The sequence below is a fragment of the Candida metapsilosis genome (genome assembly GCF_017655625.1).
Source record: "Candida metapsilosis strain BP57 chromosome Unknown scaffold9, whole genome shotgun sequence".
Taxonomy (NCBI): Eukaryota; Fungi; Ascomycota; class Pichiomycetes; order Serinales; family Debaryomycetaceae; genus Lodderomyces; species Lodderomyces metapsilosis.
The window spans coordinates 216,086-234,965 of record NW_027138167.1 but is presented as its reverse complement, the minus strand read 5'-3'; the positions used below and the strand labels follow the sequence as shown (position 1 = coordinate 234,965).

Below are 18,880 nucleotides of genomic sequence, written 5' to 3'. Positions count from 1 at the left end.
AGAAAAAATTTGTTTAGATGTCAACATTAGAAGTGGCTTTAGTCATCAAAATATATATATCACCCAATCCAAAAAGATTTATTTAAACACATTCCTTCTTTAGCACTTTTTACAAAGAGATAAAAGGAGAGTTACTTTGAACGCTCTATTGTTACCTCAATCCATCTAGATAGTGGTGCCGCTAATCACTACTATAGTTTCCTTGGATAGACAGGAAAAGAAAATAATAAAAATCCCGCTTTTTTTAAACACACAACAACAATGACGTCAAAGCAAGAGGCAGAAGGGGAAAAAGAAGGTGTTAACACTACTGTGAGGTTGCATTTGAATAAAGATCAGTCAAGTGGTAACTACTTGCACCAACCTATCCCTAAAAAGCCATCACAATTGAAAGAAGGTGACTTGGTTGATAAAGAATCAAAAACAAAGTCAGCTCCAGCAGCAACCACAACAACAAGTAATCCCAACTCCCTGTCCAGTAATAAGAAACTTCCATCGTTGGTGGTGAAACAGGACCCCAATTTGAAGTCATGTTTATCTCAAACTAAAGTTGATCAGTCAGTACCAGTGCCACCACCACAACCACCACAACCACCACAACCACAACCACCACAACCACCTCACTCTGCTACGTCGCAACTGCAGCAACTGCAGCAGGCTGAGACCACTCCGCAAATGGATCAACACCCACAGTTTGTATCAACTGATGCCATTAGTCCTACACAGCATGGGCTAGCACCTGGCTCACAGCTTGAAGAATATATGCCGCTTGGGTTTAATGGTACTCCCCTTATTTCATCACAAGGTAGTGTTACTTCTAGTTTGGTTTCACCACCACCTTCAACAAAACCAGCATTTTCTCCACCAGTTTTCTCACCACTGCTGAGCAACCTGCAACAACAACAACAACAACAACAACAACAACAACAACAACAACAACAACAACAACAACAACCAAGTCAGCAACAGCAACAGTTGCACCCCCCACCACAACAAACTTCTCAACCAGGAGTATCGCGAATGAATTCATTAACTTATTCTCTGATTGATGATAAAAAGTTTATTGAATCTACGCGACAATCAGCCAACACATCAGCCAATGAAATCAAACTGCATGATGAGGACGCAATCACATCATCAGATGATAATAAACTACATTTACTTATTGGTATTACCGGATGCATATCAATCCACAAGAATATTTTCCTTATAATTGAAAAATTATTTGAATTGTATTCTCATGATAAATTGGAAATTCAAGTACTTTTAACTAAATCAGCTGAATATATTTTGCTGGAGAAGTTGCATAAATTTGATGAAATGGGTGTTAAAGTTTGGTTTAGTGACGATGGTGAAAAGTATTTCTTGACATCACCATTTCAAAAAGTTTATTCGAAAGCAGTCGCACTGGGACAATTGCCAATAAAGAAGCAAATTGGTTCACATGTGTTTCAACAGTATAATTTGTCTTATGATTTACAAAGATGGACTGATGTGTTGTTGTTGGCTCCATTGAGTGCAAATACTATGGCCAAGTTGATTAATGGGTTGGCTGATAATTTGTTGACTGAGTTGTTGCATGTTTGGCCAATGCCACAGTTACATCATGTATCTGAACTGCTGCAACCTCTGCAACAGCCACTGCAGGTAAATTCCCCACCACCACCAACAACAACGTCAACTACATCAACAGCACCTGTTTTAACTATGAGTGCACAGTCACAGTCACAGTCGCAATCTCAGCCTCAGTCTCAGTCTCAGCCACAGTCACAGTCGCAATCTCAGCCACAGCCCCAACAACCTGAGTTGAAGAAGGATACAACAATTTTATCAAATAACTTGGTTGCACCAAAACCTATAGTTGCAGCATTGGCATTAACAAATTCAATGTATTCACATCCAATGACCAAGAAGCAATTGAGTTTACTACAAGAAACGTATCCCAATATGACTATTTTGAAGCCAGTTGAGAAATGTGTTGATATGGATGGAAATATTGCTATGGGTGGTATGAGATCGTGGAGAGAAGTTGTTGATTTTGTTTCTAAGAAGTTGGGTCCTCCTCAAGAGGATGAAGATGAAGAAGGTGGTGATAAAGATGATAATGATGATGAGGAGGAGGAGGATGAAGAAGAAGAGCAGGACGATGATGACGATGAAGAAGAAGATGATGAAGAGGATGATAGTGTAGACGAAAAACTTTCAAAAAGTGCCAACATGACAGATCCAACTGAATTAAAGAAAAAAGCCAGACCAAGTACGAACCCACTCCAGTTAGAATCATTTCCAAAGCAGTCTCCCACTAATGGGTCCCACAAACTAACAAAAGTAGTTACATCTCGCTCATCAAGATCACAACAATCAAGTGATTATATAAGTGGAGGTAACAAACCAAGTGAGAGGCGAAGAGGTAATACAATTACGCGAAGAGAGTTGGCTGAACATGAAAGATTGGCATCTCAAAATGCGTTATTGAATGCTGGTATTGGAAAAGTTGGATTGTAATAGTAATAAGAAAAAAAAAAAGCACAGAGTGACGTAGAAATTCCAGTTTTATTTGAATTGTATAAATTTTGTAATTTACAACAACTGTAAAAGTAAAACTAATAATTATTATGTGGAATACTTTCTGCACCGTCGGTGGTTGTCATGGAAGTAATGACGTGAATGTATATTATGCGACATTGTGTTTTTTTTTTTCACACGAGAAATAGGGGGTGTAATTATGTTTTTATGGTTTAAAAAAAGACGGGGTGTAATTTGTTTGGGGTGTAAATGAGAAGGCCCGAAATTTCTTTAAAAAAAAAAATAAAAAATAAAAAAAAATCCGCTCCTCTCGCGTCAGTTAAGCCAGCCAGTGAAAAAGGTGAAAAAGGTGATATAAGTCTAATAATATATATAAGAAGAGAGAAGAAAGACTTGTATGTATACGAATATATATGTTTAGCGGTATGGTGTTGCGTTTGTGCATGTGATTGATATACACTTATCTTTTTCTCTTGTACTTTTTTCTGATGTTATTATTATAATATGTGTGTGTGTGTGGTGGGTTCAAATAAATTTTGGTTTTGAATTTGGTTGTCTGTTTATATAAGTTTTGGTGATAATTTTTTTTGTTTTTTTTTATTTTTGTCCACACTATACAATGACACAAAAAAAATGTGTAAAACCAAATTTTCAAAAATTTTGTTTAAATTCCAACAAAGAGGAAAAAAAAAAAAAAAAGAAAAAAAAAAAGTAATTAGAACAACAACCAGAACAACCAGAACAACAGAAGGAAAAAAAAAAAAATTCTTTTCTTTCAACGTCAACTTCAGAACTAGAACGGCACCAAAACACAAACAAACAAACACTTTCTCTTATACAGCACATTTCTCTCTTTTTGTTTTTACCAAGTCACACATATGTCTGTATACAATCAAAGAAACCATCAAACTCGTCTTAATGAGTTGTTAGATGCTATCAAGTCTGAATTTGACTATGCTTTAAATGAAGCCACTAGCTTTAAAAAAATTGAAGATGAATATCATTTAAAGTATTCTCAACAAAATACTGAATTACAACAGATTAGACAAACTGTTTATGAATTGGAAATGGCTCATAGAAAAATTAAAGAGGCTTATGAAGAAGAAATATTGAGATTAAAGACTGAATTGGAGAATAGAGATAGACAGATGAAGAATGGTTATCAACAACAACAGCAACAGCAGCAACAACAACAACAACAGGTACCTCCACCTCAACCACAACCTGTTCAACAAGCACCTCAGCCACAGCCTGTTCAACATCAACAACCTCCTCCAATTCAACAGCAACAACAACAACAGGCACCTGCCCCTGTTCCAGTCCAACAAGCTCCTCTTCCAGCCGCAGCTACTACTCAATCTCAACAAACAATTCCAACACAAGCTTCTCCTGCTATTCCTGTGACTTCTGCAACACCAGCAACTGCAACAGCAACAGCACCAAGCACAGTCCAAGCACCAGCTTCCACAAGCAACGCATTAACCATCATTGACAAGTCACAATACATTGTCAACCCGGCTCAAAAAGCAGCACATGTCAAGGAAATACCTCCATTTTTACAAGATTTGGATGTTGCTAAAGCTAACCCAGACTTTAAAAAACAAAATCTCGATTACTATGTCTTGTATAACCCAGCTTTTGCTCGTGATTTAGACGTTGATTTAATCCATTCTTTGGATCACTCATCTGTTGTTTGTTGTGTTCGTTTCTCGAAAGATGGTAAATTCATCGCTACTGGATGCAACAAAACTACTCAAGTTTTCAATGTTGAAACTGGTGAATTGGTGGCTAAATTGATTGACGATTCGTCTAGTTCAGAAACTAAAGAGGATGATACACCTTCATCTAATGGAGATTTATACATTAGATCAGTTTGTTTCTCACCCGATGGTAAATTATTAGCTACTGGTGCTGAAGATCGTTTAATTAGAATTTGGGATTTAACCACCAAGAGAATCATCAAGGTTTTAAGAGGTCATGAACAAGATATTTATTCATTGGACTTCTTCCCTGATGGAGAACGTTTAGTTTCAGGATCTGGTGATCGTTCAGTTAGAATTTGGAGTTGGAGATCATCTCAATGTTCATTAACTTTGAGTATTGAAGATGGTGTCACCACGGTTGCTGTTTCACCAGATGGTAAATTAATTGCTGCTGGTTCTTTGGATCGTACTGTTAGGGTATGGGATTCAACTACTGGATTCCTTGTTGAAAGATTGGATTCAGGCAATGATAATGGAAATGGACATGAAGATTCAGTTTACTCTGTCGCTTTCTCAAACACTGGTCATCAAATTGCCTCGGGTTCATTGGATAGAACTGTCAAGTTGTGGAATTTGGATGGAAAACTGGATAAAAATTCAAGTTGTGAAGCAACTTATATTGGCCACAAGGACTTTGTTTTGTCGGTTTGTTGTACTCCAAATAATGAATATATACTCTCGGGTTCAAAAGACCGTGGAGTTATATTTTGGGATCAAGCTTCAGCTAATCCATTGTTGATGTTGCAAGGACATAGAAATTCTGTTATTTCAGTTGCTGTGTCTTCGAATTTGCTGGCTAGTGAGGGGATCTTTGCTACTGGATCTGGTGATTGTAAAGCTAGAATTTGGAAATGGACAAGGAAGTAAGTGAGAGGTAGGAAGAGTTATGGGAGAGTAGGTACTTGATTTATGATGTTGATGAGAAAAAGAAACGATCTTGATTGTTTTCTTTCTTATGTGTTTTTTAGCTTTGCACTTTTTGCCTTATAGGTACTAGTGGAAAGTAGTAGTCTCATTTGTATTAGTAGTATAATATAAACTTCATTTATATATATTTGTGCTTGGGTCTGGTCGTATATTTTCTTCGTATAAACAACCAGACGAGAAATTTTCATCGCTGCATTGAACCAAAAGAAAAAAAAATATCACCATCTGGCAGCCAACGTCAACTTCAACTCACAATAGTCCCTAATGATATACCAAGCATCAGTGACTGCTCCAGTCAACATTGCCGTATGTAAAATTTACAACTCCCACAGTGTCACCTAAAAACGATTCCTCATCTTTAATAAATACTAACTCCCCTACCTCTTTAGACACTTAAATATTGGGGCAAACGTGACAAAAACTTGAACTTACCCACCAACTCATCAATTTCAGTAACATTATCCCAAAATGACTTACGTACATTAACCACAGCATCAGCATCACCCGATTTCACAAATGATCAATTATGGCTCAATGGGAAATTGGAAAGTTTAGATACACCACGTACTCAAGCTTGTCTTGCAGATTTACGACAATTGCGTAAACAATTGGAAGATGAGTCCAAGGATAAAGATTTACCTAAATTGTCTCAGTACAAATTACACATTGTTTCTGAAAATAATTTCCCCACGGCTGCGGGCTTGGCTTCATCAGCAGCAGGATTCGCCGCTTTAATTAGTGCCATTGCCAAATTGTTTGCCTTACCTACATCGAGCTCAGAATTGAGCAAGATTGCGCGTAAAGGCTCCGGATCAGCATGTAGATCCTTATTTGGTGGGTTCGTCGCTTGGGAAATGGGTCAATTGGCCAATGGTGACGATTCACAAGCGGTGGAAATTGCTCCATTGTCACACTGGCCAAGTTTGAAAGCGGCAATCATGGTTGTTTCTGATGATAAGAAGGATACTCCTAGTACTTCTGGGATGCAATTGACCGTTGCCACGTCGGATTTGTTTCAGTATCGTATTGACCATGTTGTTCCGCAAAGGTTTGAAGTTATGAAACAAGCGATTTTGAACAAGGATTTTAATGAATTTGGGAAATTGACGATGCAGGATTCGAATCAGTTTCATGCTGTTTGTTTAGACTCGTACCCACCGATTTTTTACTTGAATGATACGAGTAAGCGGATAATTAAACTAGTTGAGAAATTGAATAGTGATGCAGGTGAGATTGTTGCTGCATACACTTTTGATGCTGGTCCTAATGCCGTTGTGTATTACGATGAAGCGAATGAGACAAAAGTGTTGCTGGCATTGTATAAATTTTATGGTCATGTTGATGGATGGAATGGGAAAAGCTATGAGCAGGAGGCGCAATGGAGTGGTGTGTCGAGGGTGATTTTGACTGGGATTGGAGAAGGACCCCAAGTGAGTTCTGAGTCGTTGATCAATGAACAAGGGTTGCCTAAGTCGACAAAGTAAGAAAAGAAGAGAGATGAAAGAGGGAGAGTTTAATAGGTATCGTTACATCTCTGATGTGTATATAAAGGAGGGTATACTTCATCTATTAAAAATTCTATAGAATTAGCAAAAAAAATACACAACATCATAAAGTGAAAATAAAGACCTAGTTTTACTAAACCTGAAAAAAAAATAGAGCTAATAAATCAAAACAAGCACCAGCCAGCCAACTAGTCAGCCACTGTAGCCCACTGCATTCTTCCCGCTTTCTTTATATAAACTCAATCAAATCCTTCAACAACTTCTCATCTTTATCATCACTCTCCAAAAACTTGGCAATATTCATCTTATAATGACTCAAAACCAGCTGCAAATGATTCAATTGATCCAGCTTCACCTTCAAATCCTGCTCCATCTTGGTGACGTTTTCCTGCAACGCCATCTGTGCTTGTTTCTTCCGTTGTCGACACTTTGAAGCCGCAATTCGATTCCGTTCCAATAATCTCTCCTTCTTCCATGCTGCCGTGCCCATTATGGGTCCGTTGTTGGGATTGTATATGACTTCGTTGTTGTAGATTAACAGGTGGTTTGGTGGGGGTAAGCCGGCAACAGGTGGGGAGTGGGGGCGTGATGGGGTAGGTTGTTGTTGCGGGGGTGGAGCTTGTGCTTGTGGTGCAATGGGTGGTGCGGATTGTGCTGGGTGAGGAGGGTGTGCTTGTTGTGGTACTGACTGAGGTGGATGGGAAGGATGTGGTGGTGGCGGTTGTACTTGTCCATGATGATGTATTGGATGTTGAGGCTGAGGGTGTTGCGCTACAGGTAGATGATGTTGTGGTTGTTGTTGTATATTCACACCCGGTGTTGCAGATAATGGAGCAGAAGTAGCAGCCGTAGACATGTTCTGGACAGATGTAGTTGGTATTGTACTCACAGACGAATCGTTATCACTAGCGGGAGTAATACTAGCAAATGCTTGTTGCCCTTGATCACCAATGAATCCGGATGGAGGTTGTTGTTGTTGATGTGGTGGGGGCACAGGTGCACCTGTAACAACATGTGGAGGAGCCATTTCTTGCTCCTGTTGTTCTTGACCAGGTGTAACTGATCTGTTCAACTCATAATCATTAAATCGTTGAGTAAAATCATCATCCAAGGAACTAAACTCATCAGTATCAAAAAACGCTTCATGGTTCATAATTTGACCAATTTGACCATTAGATATAGAAATTCTTCTTCTTCTAGGTACACCATCTATTGAGTAAGGCAACATTAAAGTTGAGTCAAAAATGGGTGGGTTTGTAATTGGATACGAATTGAAATCAAATGGATTATGAGATGGCATATTGAAAAAAGCCGAGTGGTTGAAGCTCTTTTGTGATTGTAGTGATGGTCTGTGTTCAGCTGTGGACTTCTTGTTTGTATGTTGTTGTTGTTGCAACTGAGCTTGTTTGGCTTCCAAAGCAATATCATTCATGTTTTGAGACGTCTCGTTGTGTGAGTTACTATGATTATGTAGAGACTGTGCCTGTGCTTGTGCTTGTAGCTGTTTCTGTTGTAGCTGCTGAACCTGCTGTTGCGCCTGCTGCTGCTGTTGCTGTTGTTGTTGCTGATACCTAGCATTGAGAGCCTGTGCTTGTGCTTGTTGGAATTGTTGGTGTTGCAATTCCTGAGGATGCTGATTTTGGTTCATGTTGAAATTGGCCATGTTAGGTACCGTTTCCGAGCGCAGAATTTCAGGAAACGGAACTTGCTGTTGTTGTTGTTGCTGCTGGCGGTGAAGATTATTCTGTTGAGTTGGAGGTAGAGTACCATCAGGGGCTAGTGCTTGAGCATGTGGGTCAAATGCCACGGGATAGTTATTTGTCAGCATCTGATATGTAGTATACCTCGATTATCAGTAAAGCAGTTATGCAATTTCGGTTATAACTTGACTGTGTTCTCTTAAAGGAAGTAGTTGTATGTCTTGGTTGTAAAAAAAAAATTATAGCTCTTCTCCTTTATGATGACAACGTGTGTGTATGTTTGCAAGTGTTGTGTGTAATAACGCCTTTTCGGTAAATTTTTGTGTGCTGGAAATTTAAATTAAAAATAAAAAAAATCACTCTCTTTGAATTAAAATAGTTAAAAACTCGGATTAATGTGTTGATATTTCGTAAGTCGTGGGTGTTTCCCTGGTGAGACTACACTTTGATTCTTCTCTTTATGGTGTGGGTTGAATATATACTTCTTTTGACAGTTTTTGGTTGTTTTCTTCTTCTCTCCTTTTTTTTTTCTCTTTTCCTTTTTAGTTTTTAGTTTGTCTCTCTTTTCTGTGACGTAGGGCGTTTATTTATATAATCTAGAAACATATAAATTTATAAATACTTTTACAATTTAGTATATACAAACACTACTACTTGAGAAAAGTATATTCTCTTAAAGAACTATACACCTACAATCACTATGACGTATATCTCCTCTCTTCCCACGAGATAGCAATTTAACGAATATAGTAGTTTAATTAGGTGTGTGTAAACTAAAAAACTGAAAAAGTGCGTGCGACATTACCGAAATGCGAAATCCGCCGGCATATAGAGAATCGTACGATTTATATATTTACAACTACTGCCAGCATATAAAATATACAATAGAGTTTGTAGTACAATAGGCTCCTTCTCAATATCTAAACGTTTGAGTTAGTTGTGGCTGTAATGATATGTCATTGGAGCCGGAAAGTGGTGTTTCTGTTTTTGTTTTTTGTTTTTTGGTGGGAGCCGATGTTCAAAATGAGGCCGGCTTCCGAAACTGAGAAAGTTTGCACTGGCTTTGACGATGGTGGTCTCTGTCAGCCACACCATCAAAACCATTAGCTTCACAAAGCAGAGCATCATTGCTTTCCCTGTTGCGGTTGATTCTCCGCCTTTTTCCAGCACAAAGTTTCGACATCACGCCCGCTTGTAATCACTGAACCTTGGAAAGAACCTAAAGGGAGTCAGTTTCTTAGCACCAACTAAATCAACCAAAAAAAATATGAGCCGGATCAATGTATAATGTTCAAAAAGCTAAGTTATTAACAGCAGCAATGAACTATAATTTTCTTTTATATCCGGAAGTTTAACGGAGTGTGAATTACAACGCAACAAGTGCCAAGTATATGAGTGCTAACAGTGTATAATCAATAATCAGTAAGCCATGTAGCAAGTAGTTATAATGTTATACTTTATGCTCATACTCATGACTTCAAACTTCTCCCTCTTCTTCATGTTCTTCAAAGCTTTTTCAGAGTGGGAAAAAAAAATCTATTGGTTTTTGCAACCAACCTTGTTGCCAATGATCAACTTTTCAATTGGACTCGCCCTTGTCATACTTAGAGTCAAAAGAGAAACAGGAAAGAGTGTGGATGGTAAGTTTAGAGGATCATCTTTCAAATGGTTTTTTTTTACTAACAATAACCAAGAAATAATGGACAGGCTCGCCGATCCAATCGATCCAAAGATTGAAAGTTTACTTCAAGAGTTTGGTGTGCAATACTACACCTATCGAGTGGGCAACTTACCCAAAACCCAATTATTAGGCTATATGGAAATAATCAAATACTTTCTATCATGCAGACTGTCTAAATTTCATGACCAATTGATACAAAAGTTTCTATATCGAATCAAGCATCGCAAGTTTACTAAACCACTTCAAAACCACATCAACCGATGTTTGGAGATTATTGATACAACATCAAACAACACCCATTTAGTCTATTTCTACCACTTTTTGTTGGCTTGTCCCCTACACCAGTCAATACCATATTGCATATCCAATATTTCCAATCTTTTGGATAAGCACCACCACCAATTTGTAAACAAAACTGTACAGAGCATCATAACATCCCACAACTTTGTCCAACTGGAATTAAATGTCCACCACAAACAAAAGTTTCTCATCCTCTTCACATCAGTTTTGTTGCATCACAAGCATTCTTCAACAATTTTCAAAGCTCTAATGATTATGTGTAATGATCCATTTATTTCACGTATTTCCATGAATTCTTATTGAATACATAATTGGCCCCACTTAGTAATGTCGTTGCACCAACAACCAACCCTAGTCCATCAAATGCGGCATCACTTACAACAGTTTCCAAAAGTGGCCTATAAACCAAACTTCCGATATAAAGCATTTGTAATGCTGTGTTTAATTTACCCAAAAAGTTTGGATGGACACTAATTGTTGGGTATTGTCCAATACTAACAAACTTGTTTAATGTCCTTGGTCGGGATAAGCTTTTGAAACGGTAATAAAATGACATAAAACTAAGCAAAACGTCACGTCCAATAATAATAGATGCAAGAATAGTTGGGATTGAGTGAATGTATGCTAATGATAATGTACATATAGTCATGAGAAATTTATCAGCTAAAGGATCTATGATTGACCCCACTACTGATTTCATATTGAATCTTCTAGCAATATACCCATCAATGAAATCAGTAACACAGGAATATGTAAACAACAGTAGAGCCGTAATGGGGTTCCCATAAACAATGTGGTATCCAATGAAAGGAGTGGCTATGATTCTGGTATAAGTTAACACATTCGGTATTGTCCATACTGAAGGATCAAATAATGATTTAGATGTAAGTTTGGTGGGTTTGGTTGAGTTGAACCGGAGGCTTCTTAGTGGAGAGACAGGAAAAAGTTTTGGAAAGCATACGGAACGTAGCTTGAATGCATGGGGAGTGAGTGTTCTTTTGGCTAATGGGTGGAGGTACATTGGTGGGGTCTATGGTATTGAAGCTGTTTTTTTCAGGTTTTTTTTTTTTTTGTTTTTCAACAATTTCATATCGCAAAGTAGATATGAAAACGCGTTGACTAGGCAGCAATTGGGTATCGGAATGGGATCACTTAGGGTCAAATTGTGCATCCATTTGTAAGTACAATCTAATATAGAGAAAGAGATAAGTTTTAGATGATACAACTTCTTCTACAGTGGTTAGAATAATATGCTTATAACATAGTTTACCTGCATATTACAATTGCAAAAAAGGAAAAAGTCTAAATTTTTTTTTTTTCTTCTTCATCTTCTTCATCTTCTTTGATCTTCCATTCCATCAATTGTAATAGAGATCTCCCTCCAGAATGTCATTGAAACTTCCACAAGCACCAAACTCAGGCTTGTTCAAAAAGGGATACTCCTCCTACTCCAATGAAGATGGAGCAATAACAAGAAACGTCGAAGCAGTCCGTGAAATCGCCACGATTTTACAAACATCAATGGGACCAAGTGGCAGAAACAAAATTATTGTCAACAAGCTCGGAAGGAAATTCATCACCAATGATGCTGCCACCATGATTAATGAATTGGAAATTGTTCATCCTGTTGTCAAGATTCTCATTATGGCTTCAAAGCAACAAGAGTTTGAAATGGGTGATAATACCAATCTTGTCATTATCTTAGCGGGAGAATTTTTAAATGTTGCTGAGAAATTGTTGAGTTTGGGGTTGAATGTTTCGGAGATTATTCAAGGTTTCACCTTGGCTAATAAGTTTGTGATGGAAACGTTGGATAAATTGGTGGTTGATAAAATTTCATCGTTTGAAACTGATTTAATCAAGGCTGTTAAGCCAGTGATTTCGGCAAAACAATATGGTGTTGAGGACACAATTTCTAAATTGGTTGTCAAAGCTGTTCAGTCGGTGGTGAATCCCAAGAATCCAGCAAATTTCAATGTTGATGGAATTAGGGTGGTTAAAATTATGGGATCATCTTTATCTCAATCTGAAGTTGTTAAAGGTATGGTTTTCCCTAGAGAACCTGAAGGGTCAGTCAAGAATGTAAGCAATTCGAAAGTTGCTGTTTTCACATGTCCAATTGATATATCAACAACTGAGACCAAGGGAACTGTATTGTTGCATAATGCTCAAGAAATGCTTGATTTCACAAAAGGTGAAGAACAACAATTGGATCAAATGTGTAAAGAGATTTATTCCTCGGGAGCAAGAGTTGTTGTTGCTGGATCAAATGTTGGTGAATTGGCATTACATTATTTGAACAAGTATGGATTATTGGTTTTACGTGTTCCTTCGAAATTTGACTTGAGAAGAATTTGTCAAGTTTGTGGTGCTACTCCATTACCTAGATTAGGTGCTCCAACTCCTGATGAAATGGGTGAGATTGATGTGGTTGAGACCAAGGAGATTGGTGGTGACAGAGTAACTATTTTCAGACAAAGTGAATCGAGTACTAGAACAGCCACAATTATCATTAGAGGAGCCACTCAAAACAACTTGGATGATATTGAAAGAGCCATTGATGATGGTGTAAGTTCAATAAAAGGATTACTTAAGGATAATAGACTATTACCTGGTGCTGGAGCCGTTGAAATTGAATTGTCTAAACGCATTACTCAATATGGTGAAACGACGCCAGGGTTGAATCAATTGGCAATTAAATCATTTGCCAAGGCTTTTGAAGTTGTGCCTCGTGTACTTGCAGAAACTTCTGGGTTTGATTCAACTGAAGTTATAAGTAAATTGTATGCTGCTCATGCTGATGATAGAGGAGATGATGGTTTAAAGCAAGGTTTAAATATAGATACTGGTGATGTTGAAGATACCGGAGTATTGGATGTGTTGGCAACCAAGAAATCAGCTATTGATTTGGCGGTGGATGCCACGAATACAATCTTGTCTATTGATCAAATTATTATGGCCAAGAGAGCTGGAGGACCAGTGATGCCACAACAACCAAGACCAGGAAACTGGGATCAAGATGACTAGGAAAAGCGGAAGAGTATATAAAATAGAAAAAGGATAATTCCTGTATCGTCTGGTAAAATATCTCTATAGTCTGTAATCTATAAACACTTTCCACGGTCAATAAATTGAATAATCTTTTTCAAATCCTTCTTACCATCAGTTTCAACGCCACTACTCACATCATACCCCAACACATTCTTGACATCTTTAGTATCATGTAAATTATCCGGACTCAACCCACCAGCCAAAATCAGCCTCGTGAAGGACAAGTTTTCATCAATGTACCCCCAATCAATAGTTTTCCCATCGCCACCTTGTTCCGAATCAAGTAATGGCAAACTTAGTACACCTTTCTCCATCAATGATTCACCATCGGTGCGCAAGTTTTCAGTATCGCGAGGCACAACGTAGCGGAAAATAACTCCGAATTCATCATTGACGAAATCAAGTTTTGGTTCTGACCCATGTAATTGAATGAAATCGAGACCAATTTGTTTAGCTAGATCCAACACTTCATCGCGTGATTGGTTTTGGAAAACGCCAACTAAAAAAGGTCCATTTTCTAAAATTAACTTAGCAACGTATTCGAAATAATCAACTTGTGACTTGAAGCTGGCACTTTTCGTCTTATCTTGTAAATGGGCCATGATTTGTGATATTGATTGAGGACGACCACGTTTGATGAATTGAGCAATTTGTTTGGCTGTGGAGATGTCGATTGTGCGAGATTTGTTGGGGACGAGGATGCAGCCTATCAAGTCTGCTCCGTTGAGCATTGCTACTTCTGCTGCTTCGACGGTTTGGACTCCGCAGATTTTGATTAGTTTCATGTTTTGGTGGTAAGAGAGATAAGTTGTGTGTGTGTGTGTCGGGTGAAAAATTTTTGATGTATGAAAAATGCGGAGAATAATTAGTCGGCAGTTGGTAATTGCCTATTTCACTTCCAATAGTCTTAGTAGAGTACTTCATTCCTAGAGGGTCAGCTAAATCGACTAATAGAGGGACAAGACTGACCACTTATAAACAATTAGAGTCTCTACAAACACTGCACTGTTGGTATTAATACATTTTATTTCCCCTCAACGTTCCTCTTTTCTAAACAATCTACCAAAATTACTTCTAAAGTTTTCATTAAACTTACTCACATGTGTCTCACCAGTCAATGCCAAATCTCTAATATTCTTTTCAAGTTGATTCATTCTTGGGATCAACTTTGGAGATTTCATTGTCATATCCGGGGATGAAAATTTACCAGAAGCTGCACCACTATTGTTGTTGATGCCATTGCGGTTATATGTTGGGTATTGGGCTGGGGTATTGGCACTCACTGGGGTCGATGATGCCGATAGATTATCTAAATCGTCTTCCAAATTCGTCAACAATTGATTATTACTCTGATGCAGGGTGGTATTTGTGGAATCTGTTGCTTGCTCTTCATCATCATTGTCAATTGACAACTGTAATTTATAATTCTCAATATACTTGTACTGATTCGATTTATCAATCTTGGCCAAATTTAAGATTTTAGTAAAATTAGCAATTGATTTCCCACCAATCAATTCGAAATAAGATTCAATAAAATTCTCCACAGGCATTGAATGAGGAACCATCAAAATTTTCAAAATTGATTCCAATTCATGGAAATGATTATTGACAAATTTAGTATACGATTTCGTACTTTCCTTTTGAGCCAATTGGGGGAAATTCAAACATACATCCTTGAGTGTAATGACATCAAGTAACAATTGTTCCAACCCGGTTGTGGTTAATGGTTTGATGAATTTTAAATTGTTGGCTATTGTGGTGACTAATAGCTCAACCAATTTATCGTTAAAGTTACGTACATAACTATCACGAATGATTAAAGGTAGGATCAATTTCAAATTCTTATTGGTGATACTCTTGATATCAATCATGTATGAAGAAACGTCATTAACAGAATCCAACTCTTGCCAGTTGATATTGAAAAATTCTCGCCAGCATGGTTTATAATCATTGGTCAACTTGACTAGAAGAGCAGAAATGCTCTTGTTTACAAGTTGTAAGAATACATCACTGTTTAATGTAGGCAATCGACTCTTCACTTCATCAGAAACCACCAATTCCAACTTCTCATTCAATTCCTCAATGTTGCCCACCATATAGTCACCTGTGTTTAAAAGTAATGTGAGGTACTTGATTGCATCTTCACCAGCAATATCATCGTCATTTCGAGGTAACATAGGTGTCAAGATTCGATTAAGATATTCAAACAAGTACTTGTTAAACACTCTTGCTAAACTGGCAATAGTATCTCCATTGGTCAATTTTAAAATTTGTGATAGGAGCTTATGATAAGTTTTAAATAGTTCAGTTGATGTAATGGCAATATTTGGTATATTTGCTGTGATATCTTTAGCCAATTCTGGTGGTAATTGAGACGTAGCGGCAAATTCAACAAATTTTGTATTCAACATCTTGTCTTGTTCTTGTACCCATATAGATAAGTATGGTCCAAATACCGATGATATATTAAACTCAACTTCAGATGGATATTCCGTATTTAATTTCTTTTCAAATTCAATAGTCTTGGTTAGATTGTCAAGCAAAGTAGATGAATCAATCTTTTTATTTTGTAAAGTACTAGACAAATCCAGTCTAGTAATTTTACAAAACTCTTCAATGATATCTATAATCACATTCCATTCTTTTGGAAATATAGCATATTGATTCACTTGATCTAAAATCTTGTTGAAATAAATAAATCTTCTTCCTAAATTTTCAATTGATCCAGCTTCATCTGATTGACTAAAGATATTTTTCAAATCTCGTAGTTGTAAATTATGAAACCAATTTAAAAGTTTGATTTTATTTTTTTCATCAATCATTTCCAATGTTTTAGCTCCATATAGTAAGTTTTCTTCCAGTTTGGACTCATTGTCACTGCCTCCACGTCCATTGCGTTTTAAAAACTCTTCAAAGTCTAAAAAGATATCATCAACTAGTTTGTTTTGAGTGAATATAGTCATCAAGTTTATCTCATTGATCAAATCAATTGACTTGTAAGGTTGAAAAAATTGTAGTAGTTCCTTCATTACTCCCAACCGTTGATATATCTCTTCATATTTCCGCAATGGTAATATCTCCTTCAACCCATTATTGACATTAACCAACATTTGCAATCTCTTAAACACCGTCATTGATAAAACAAGATTCTTTTTACATGAATCTAGTTTCTGAATTGACTTTGTCATTGATGCAATTGTTGATTTAGTTGCATTAGCACTGTTTTTCACATCTTTGATATTGTTGACCAATTGTGTTATATCGTCATCTATTTCAGTACTGGAATCATATTCTGATTTCAATGTTTCAATTTCATGATTTAGTTGTAGTTTATATTGATGTATGTGAGATAATGCTTGAGGTAGGTGGTTTAGGGTTTCTGGAGCATCAAATATGTTGTTTATATGAGTCACTGGATCATAATTATACAGATCCATTGTGGTGAATAGATTGGATTGATGTGGTTTCTATTATACAGCTTGGATGATGTCTATGTAACTTCTAAACCGTTGTTGTTTGTTTCTGTTGAAAAAAATCAAAAGACAATCAAACAAAAAAGAAATGACATTGTCGTAAATAGTACTTTTACGACATTTAAATTCCGTGACATATATCTAGTGTCGCGATTGGTAATAAAAGGACATTAAATTTTATGACATATACAGAAATAGAAAAAAAGACGGAAATAAAATGGCTTTGAGAAAGAGGTGTGGGGTAATTCAGACAATAAGAATTTGCAGGATGTAAATATGCAATGATCTACCAATACAATACATGATAGTATACATACAAGATCAGACACTGCCAAATTCTATTGACGCATTTCATTCCTACCTTCCCAAGGAATAGAATGAACCGATCAGATTTAACAAAGAAATGTGACAATCAGAGAACCGTGACATGGTTGAATCATCTTTCAAATAACTAATCCTTGGTACTTTACATCGTTATTTACGTAAAGTCGTTACAGATGATGATGATGATGATGATGAAGAAAGGTTGACTACTTGTACCTTCCTAATTTGGCAATTAATTCTATCTACTGTACCTGTTTTTGTGTAATAATTGAATCAAACTACACACACACACACAGAAGTGCGACATTTCCTACAACTGGGCCGTGAGTTGAGCATTTCTCTGATTAAGTGGTTGAAAAGATGGAGTGCATTGTACAGTGCGGAGATAAAAAGGGCCTGAAGAATGTGTTTGCTCCTTTCAGTAGTCCAGGCGAACTGTGCTATGAGGCGTAGGTAAAATTCTATACATTGTACATAAAGTCTCATTTTTCTTTTTTTGGACTCAGAAAACATGGTTAGATACAACTTCAACATTGTATAAGACCCAAGCTGGATCTTGAAATCTGGTTTTCACAATAAGTAGAGCTATTATTGGTTATGAAATGAGATCTGGGCAACAAAAGTCAATTGTCGTATTTTTAGTTTTTGAGACACTCAAATTTGTTTTGACACATAGAAAAAGAAAAAAGTTACCCAATTGGGTAATTTTTGTATAACAACACAAAACCGTACAATAACAAAGATGGGCTCTTCATAGACAGCACTTGCAATATAGAATCGATCCTGACTATTGAGCTAGATACAAGTAGGGAATGTAAAGTATAACAATTGAGTGATAAGTTGAACTGTTCACTCTTCTTCTATGGAGACTCACATTCATTTCATGAAAGAAGAGCTGTTGCACTGGAACACTGAGGTTGATTGCAAAAAGATGTGCACACAATTTAAGCTTTCGAAGACCTTGCTTGACTAGAAAACAAGGATACTTTAAACAGAAAGTGAGATGATCTGCTAGTATCTGTCCCCTGAAAATTACCCTTTTCGGTGATTGAATATACGTCAAGCTCTTTTAGATTTTAAACTTTTAAAGTTGTACATGAACTTAAAAAACTACTTTCTACCAATGGACCAAATAAGTAACAAATATAAATATTTAACCTATGAATAGATTGATTTAAACAATAGGTAGATTCTAACTAGATACTAAGTACTACTCAGTTAGGGAAAAGGAGAACATACATATTGTGCGATCACATGCCACAAAATTAGAAGCGACTTTTTCCTTTTCATATAAAATGTCGCAAACAAAGTGTGTGTTCCACTAACTAAATGTCGTGTTGGTGCACACTGTTTCCTTTTTGTCATATTTTGTGCATTTGTGTAAGAAGAAGAAGTATTAACCTATAACAGACATACACAAGTCAAATGTCAATGGCCAAACCCTTTATATAGACTAACATATTTCTCCAATTATATCAACATCATATTTATTCAACAACTACAACACCAAAAGTGTATCAATTGGAGGGCTAACAACCAACCAACCAACCACCAACTACTTTTCATAATACCCTTACTTCAATTTACCCTTCCCTTTGTTCCTTTTCAAACAGGAAACACACAAAGACGT

At 36.9% G+C, this 18,880-nt stretch overlaps 8 protein-coding genes across 8 annotated transcripts; 4 read left to right on the top strand and 4 right to left on the bottom strand. All coding sequences in view use genetic code 12, as the record gives it.

Moving 5' to 3' along the window:
- Positions 1 to 261: 261 nt before the first annotated feature.
- I9W82_005743 (uncharacterized protein) lies at positions 262 to 2,505 on the top strand (the record flags this gene model as incomplete). Its single annotated transcript, XM_067694953.1, has 1 exon — positions 262 to 2,505. One exon carries the CDS (start codon positions 262 to 264, stop codon positions 2,503 to 2,505), a length of 2,244 nt encoding a protein of 747 aa, XP_067545895.1.
- Positions 2,506 to 3,404: 899 nt separating this feature from the next.
- Positions 3,405 to 5,156, top strand: TUP1 (chromatin-silencing transcriptional regulator; the record flags this gene model as incomplete). Its single annotated transcript, XM_067694952.1, has 1 exon — positions 3,405 to 5,156. One exon carries the CDS (start codon positions 3,405 to 3,407, stop codon positions 5,154 to 5,156), a length of 1,752 nt encoding a protein of 583 aa, XP_067545894.1.
- A 324-nt stretch (positions 5,157 to 5,480) lies between these two features.
- On the top strand, positions 5,481 to 6,700 carry MVD (diphosphomevalonate decarboxylase; the record flags this gene model as incomplete). The annotated part of the gene is made up of 2 exons (XM_067694951.1): positions 5,481 to 5,522; positions 5,606 to 6,700. 2 exons carry the CDS (start codon positions 5,481 to 5,483, stop codon positions 6,698 to 6,700), a joined length of 1,137 nt encoding a protein of 378 aa, XP_067545893.1.
- Positions 6,701 to 6,950: 250 nt separating this feature from the next.
- On the bottom strand, positions 6,951 to 8,549 carry RCA1 (Rca1p; the record flags this gene model as incomplete). The annotated part of the gene is made up of 1 exon (XM_067694950.1): positions 6,951 to 8,549. One exon carries the CDS (start codon positions 8,547 to 8,549, stop codon positions 6,951 to 6,953), a length of 1,599 nt encoding a protein of 532 aa, XP_067545892.1.
- Positions 8,550 to 10,673: 2,124 nt separating this feature from the next.
- On the bottom strand, positions 10,674 to 11,423 carry I9W82_005739 (cardiolipin synthase; the record flags this gene model as incomplete). The annotated part of the gene is made up of 1 exon (XM_067694948.1): positions 10,674 to 11,423. One exon carries the CDS (start codon positions 11,421 to 11,423, stop codon positions 10,674 to 10,676), a length of 750 nt encoding a protein of 249 aa, XP_067545891.1.
- A 365-nt stretch (positions 11,424 to 11,788) lies between these two features.
- Positions 11,789 to 13,429, top strand: CCT8 (chaperonin-containing T-complex subunit; the record flags this gene model as incomplete). Its single annotated transcript, XM_067694947.1, has 1 exon — positions 11,789 to 13,429. The coding sequence occupies one exon, from the start codon at positions 11,789 to 11,791 to the stop codon at positions 13,427 to 13,429; it is 1,641 nt and encodes a 546-aa protein (XP_067545890.1).
- A 77-nt stretch (positions 13,430 to 13,506) lies between these two features.
- On the bottom strand, positions 13,507 to 14,238 carry TRP1 (phosphoribosylanthranilate isomerase; the record flags this gene model as incomplete). The annotated part of the gene is made up of 1 exon (XM_067694946.1): positions 13,507 to 14,238. One exon carries the CDS (start codon positions 14,236 to 14,238, stop codon positions 13,507 to 13,509), a length of 732 nt encoding a protein of 243 aa, XP_067545889.1.
- Positions 14,239 to 14,487: 249 nt separating this feature from the next.
- VPS53 (Vps53p) lies at positions 14,488 to 16,890 on the bottom strand (the record flags this gene model as incomplete). Its single annotated transcript, XM_067694945.1, has 1 exon — positions 14,488 to 16,890. One exon carries the CDS (start codon positions 16,888 to 16,890, stop codon positions 14,488 to 14,490), a length of 2,403 nt encoding a protein of 800 aa, XP_067545888.1.
- Between the last annotated feature and the right edge of the window lie 1,990 nt (positions 16,891 to 18,880).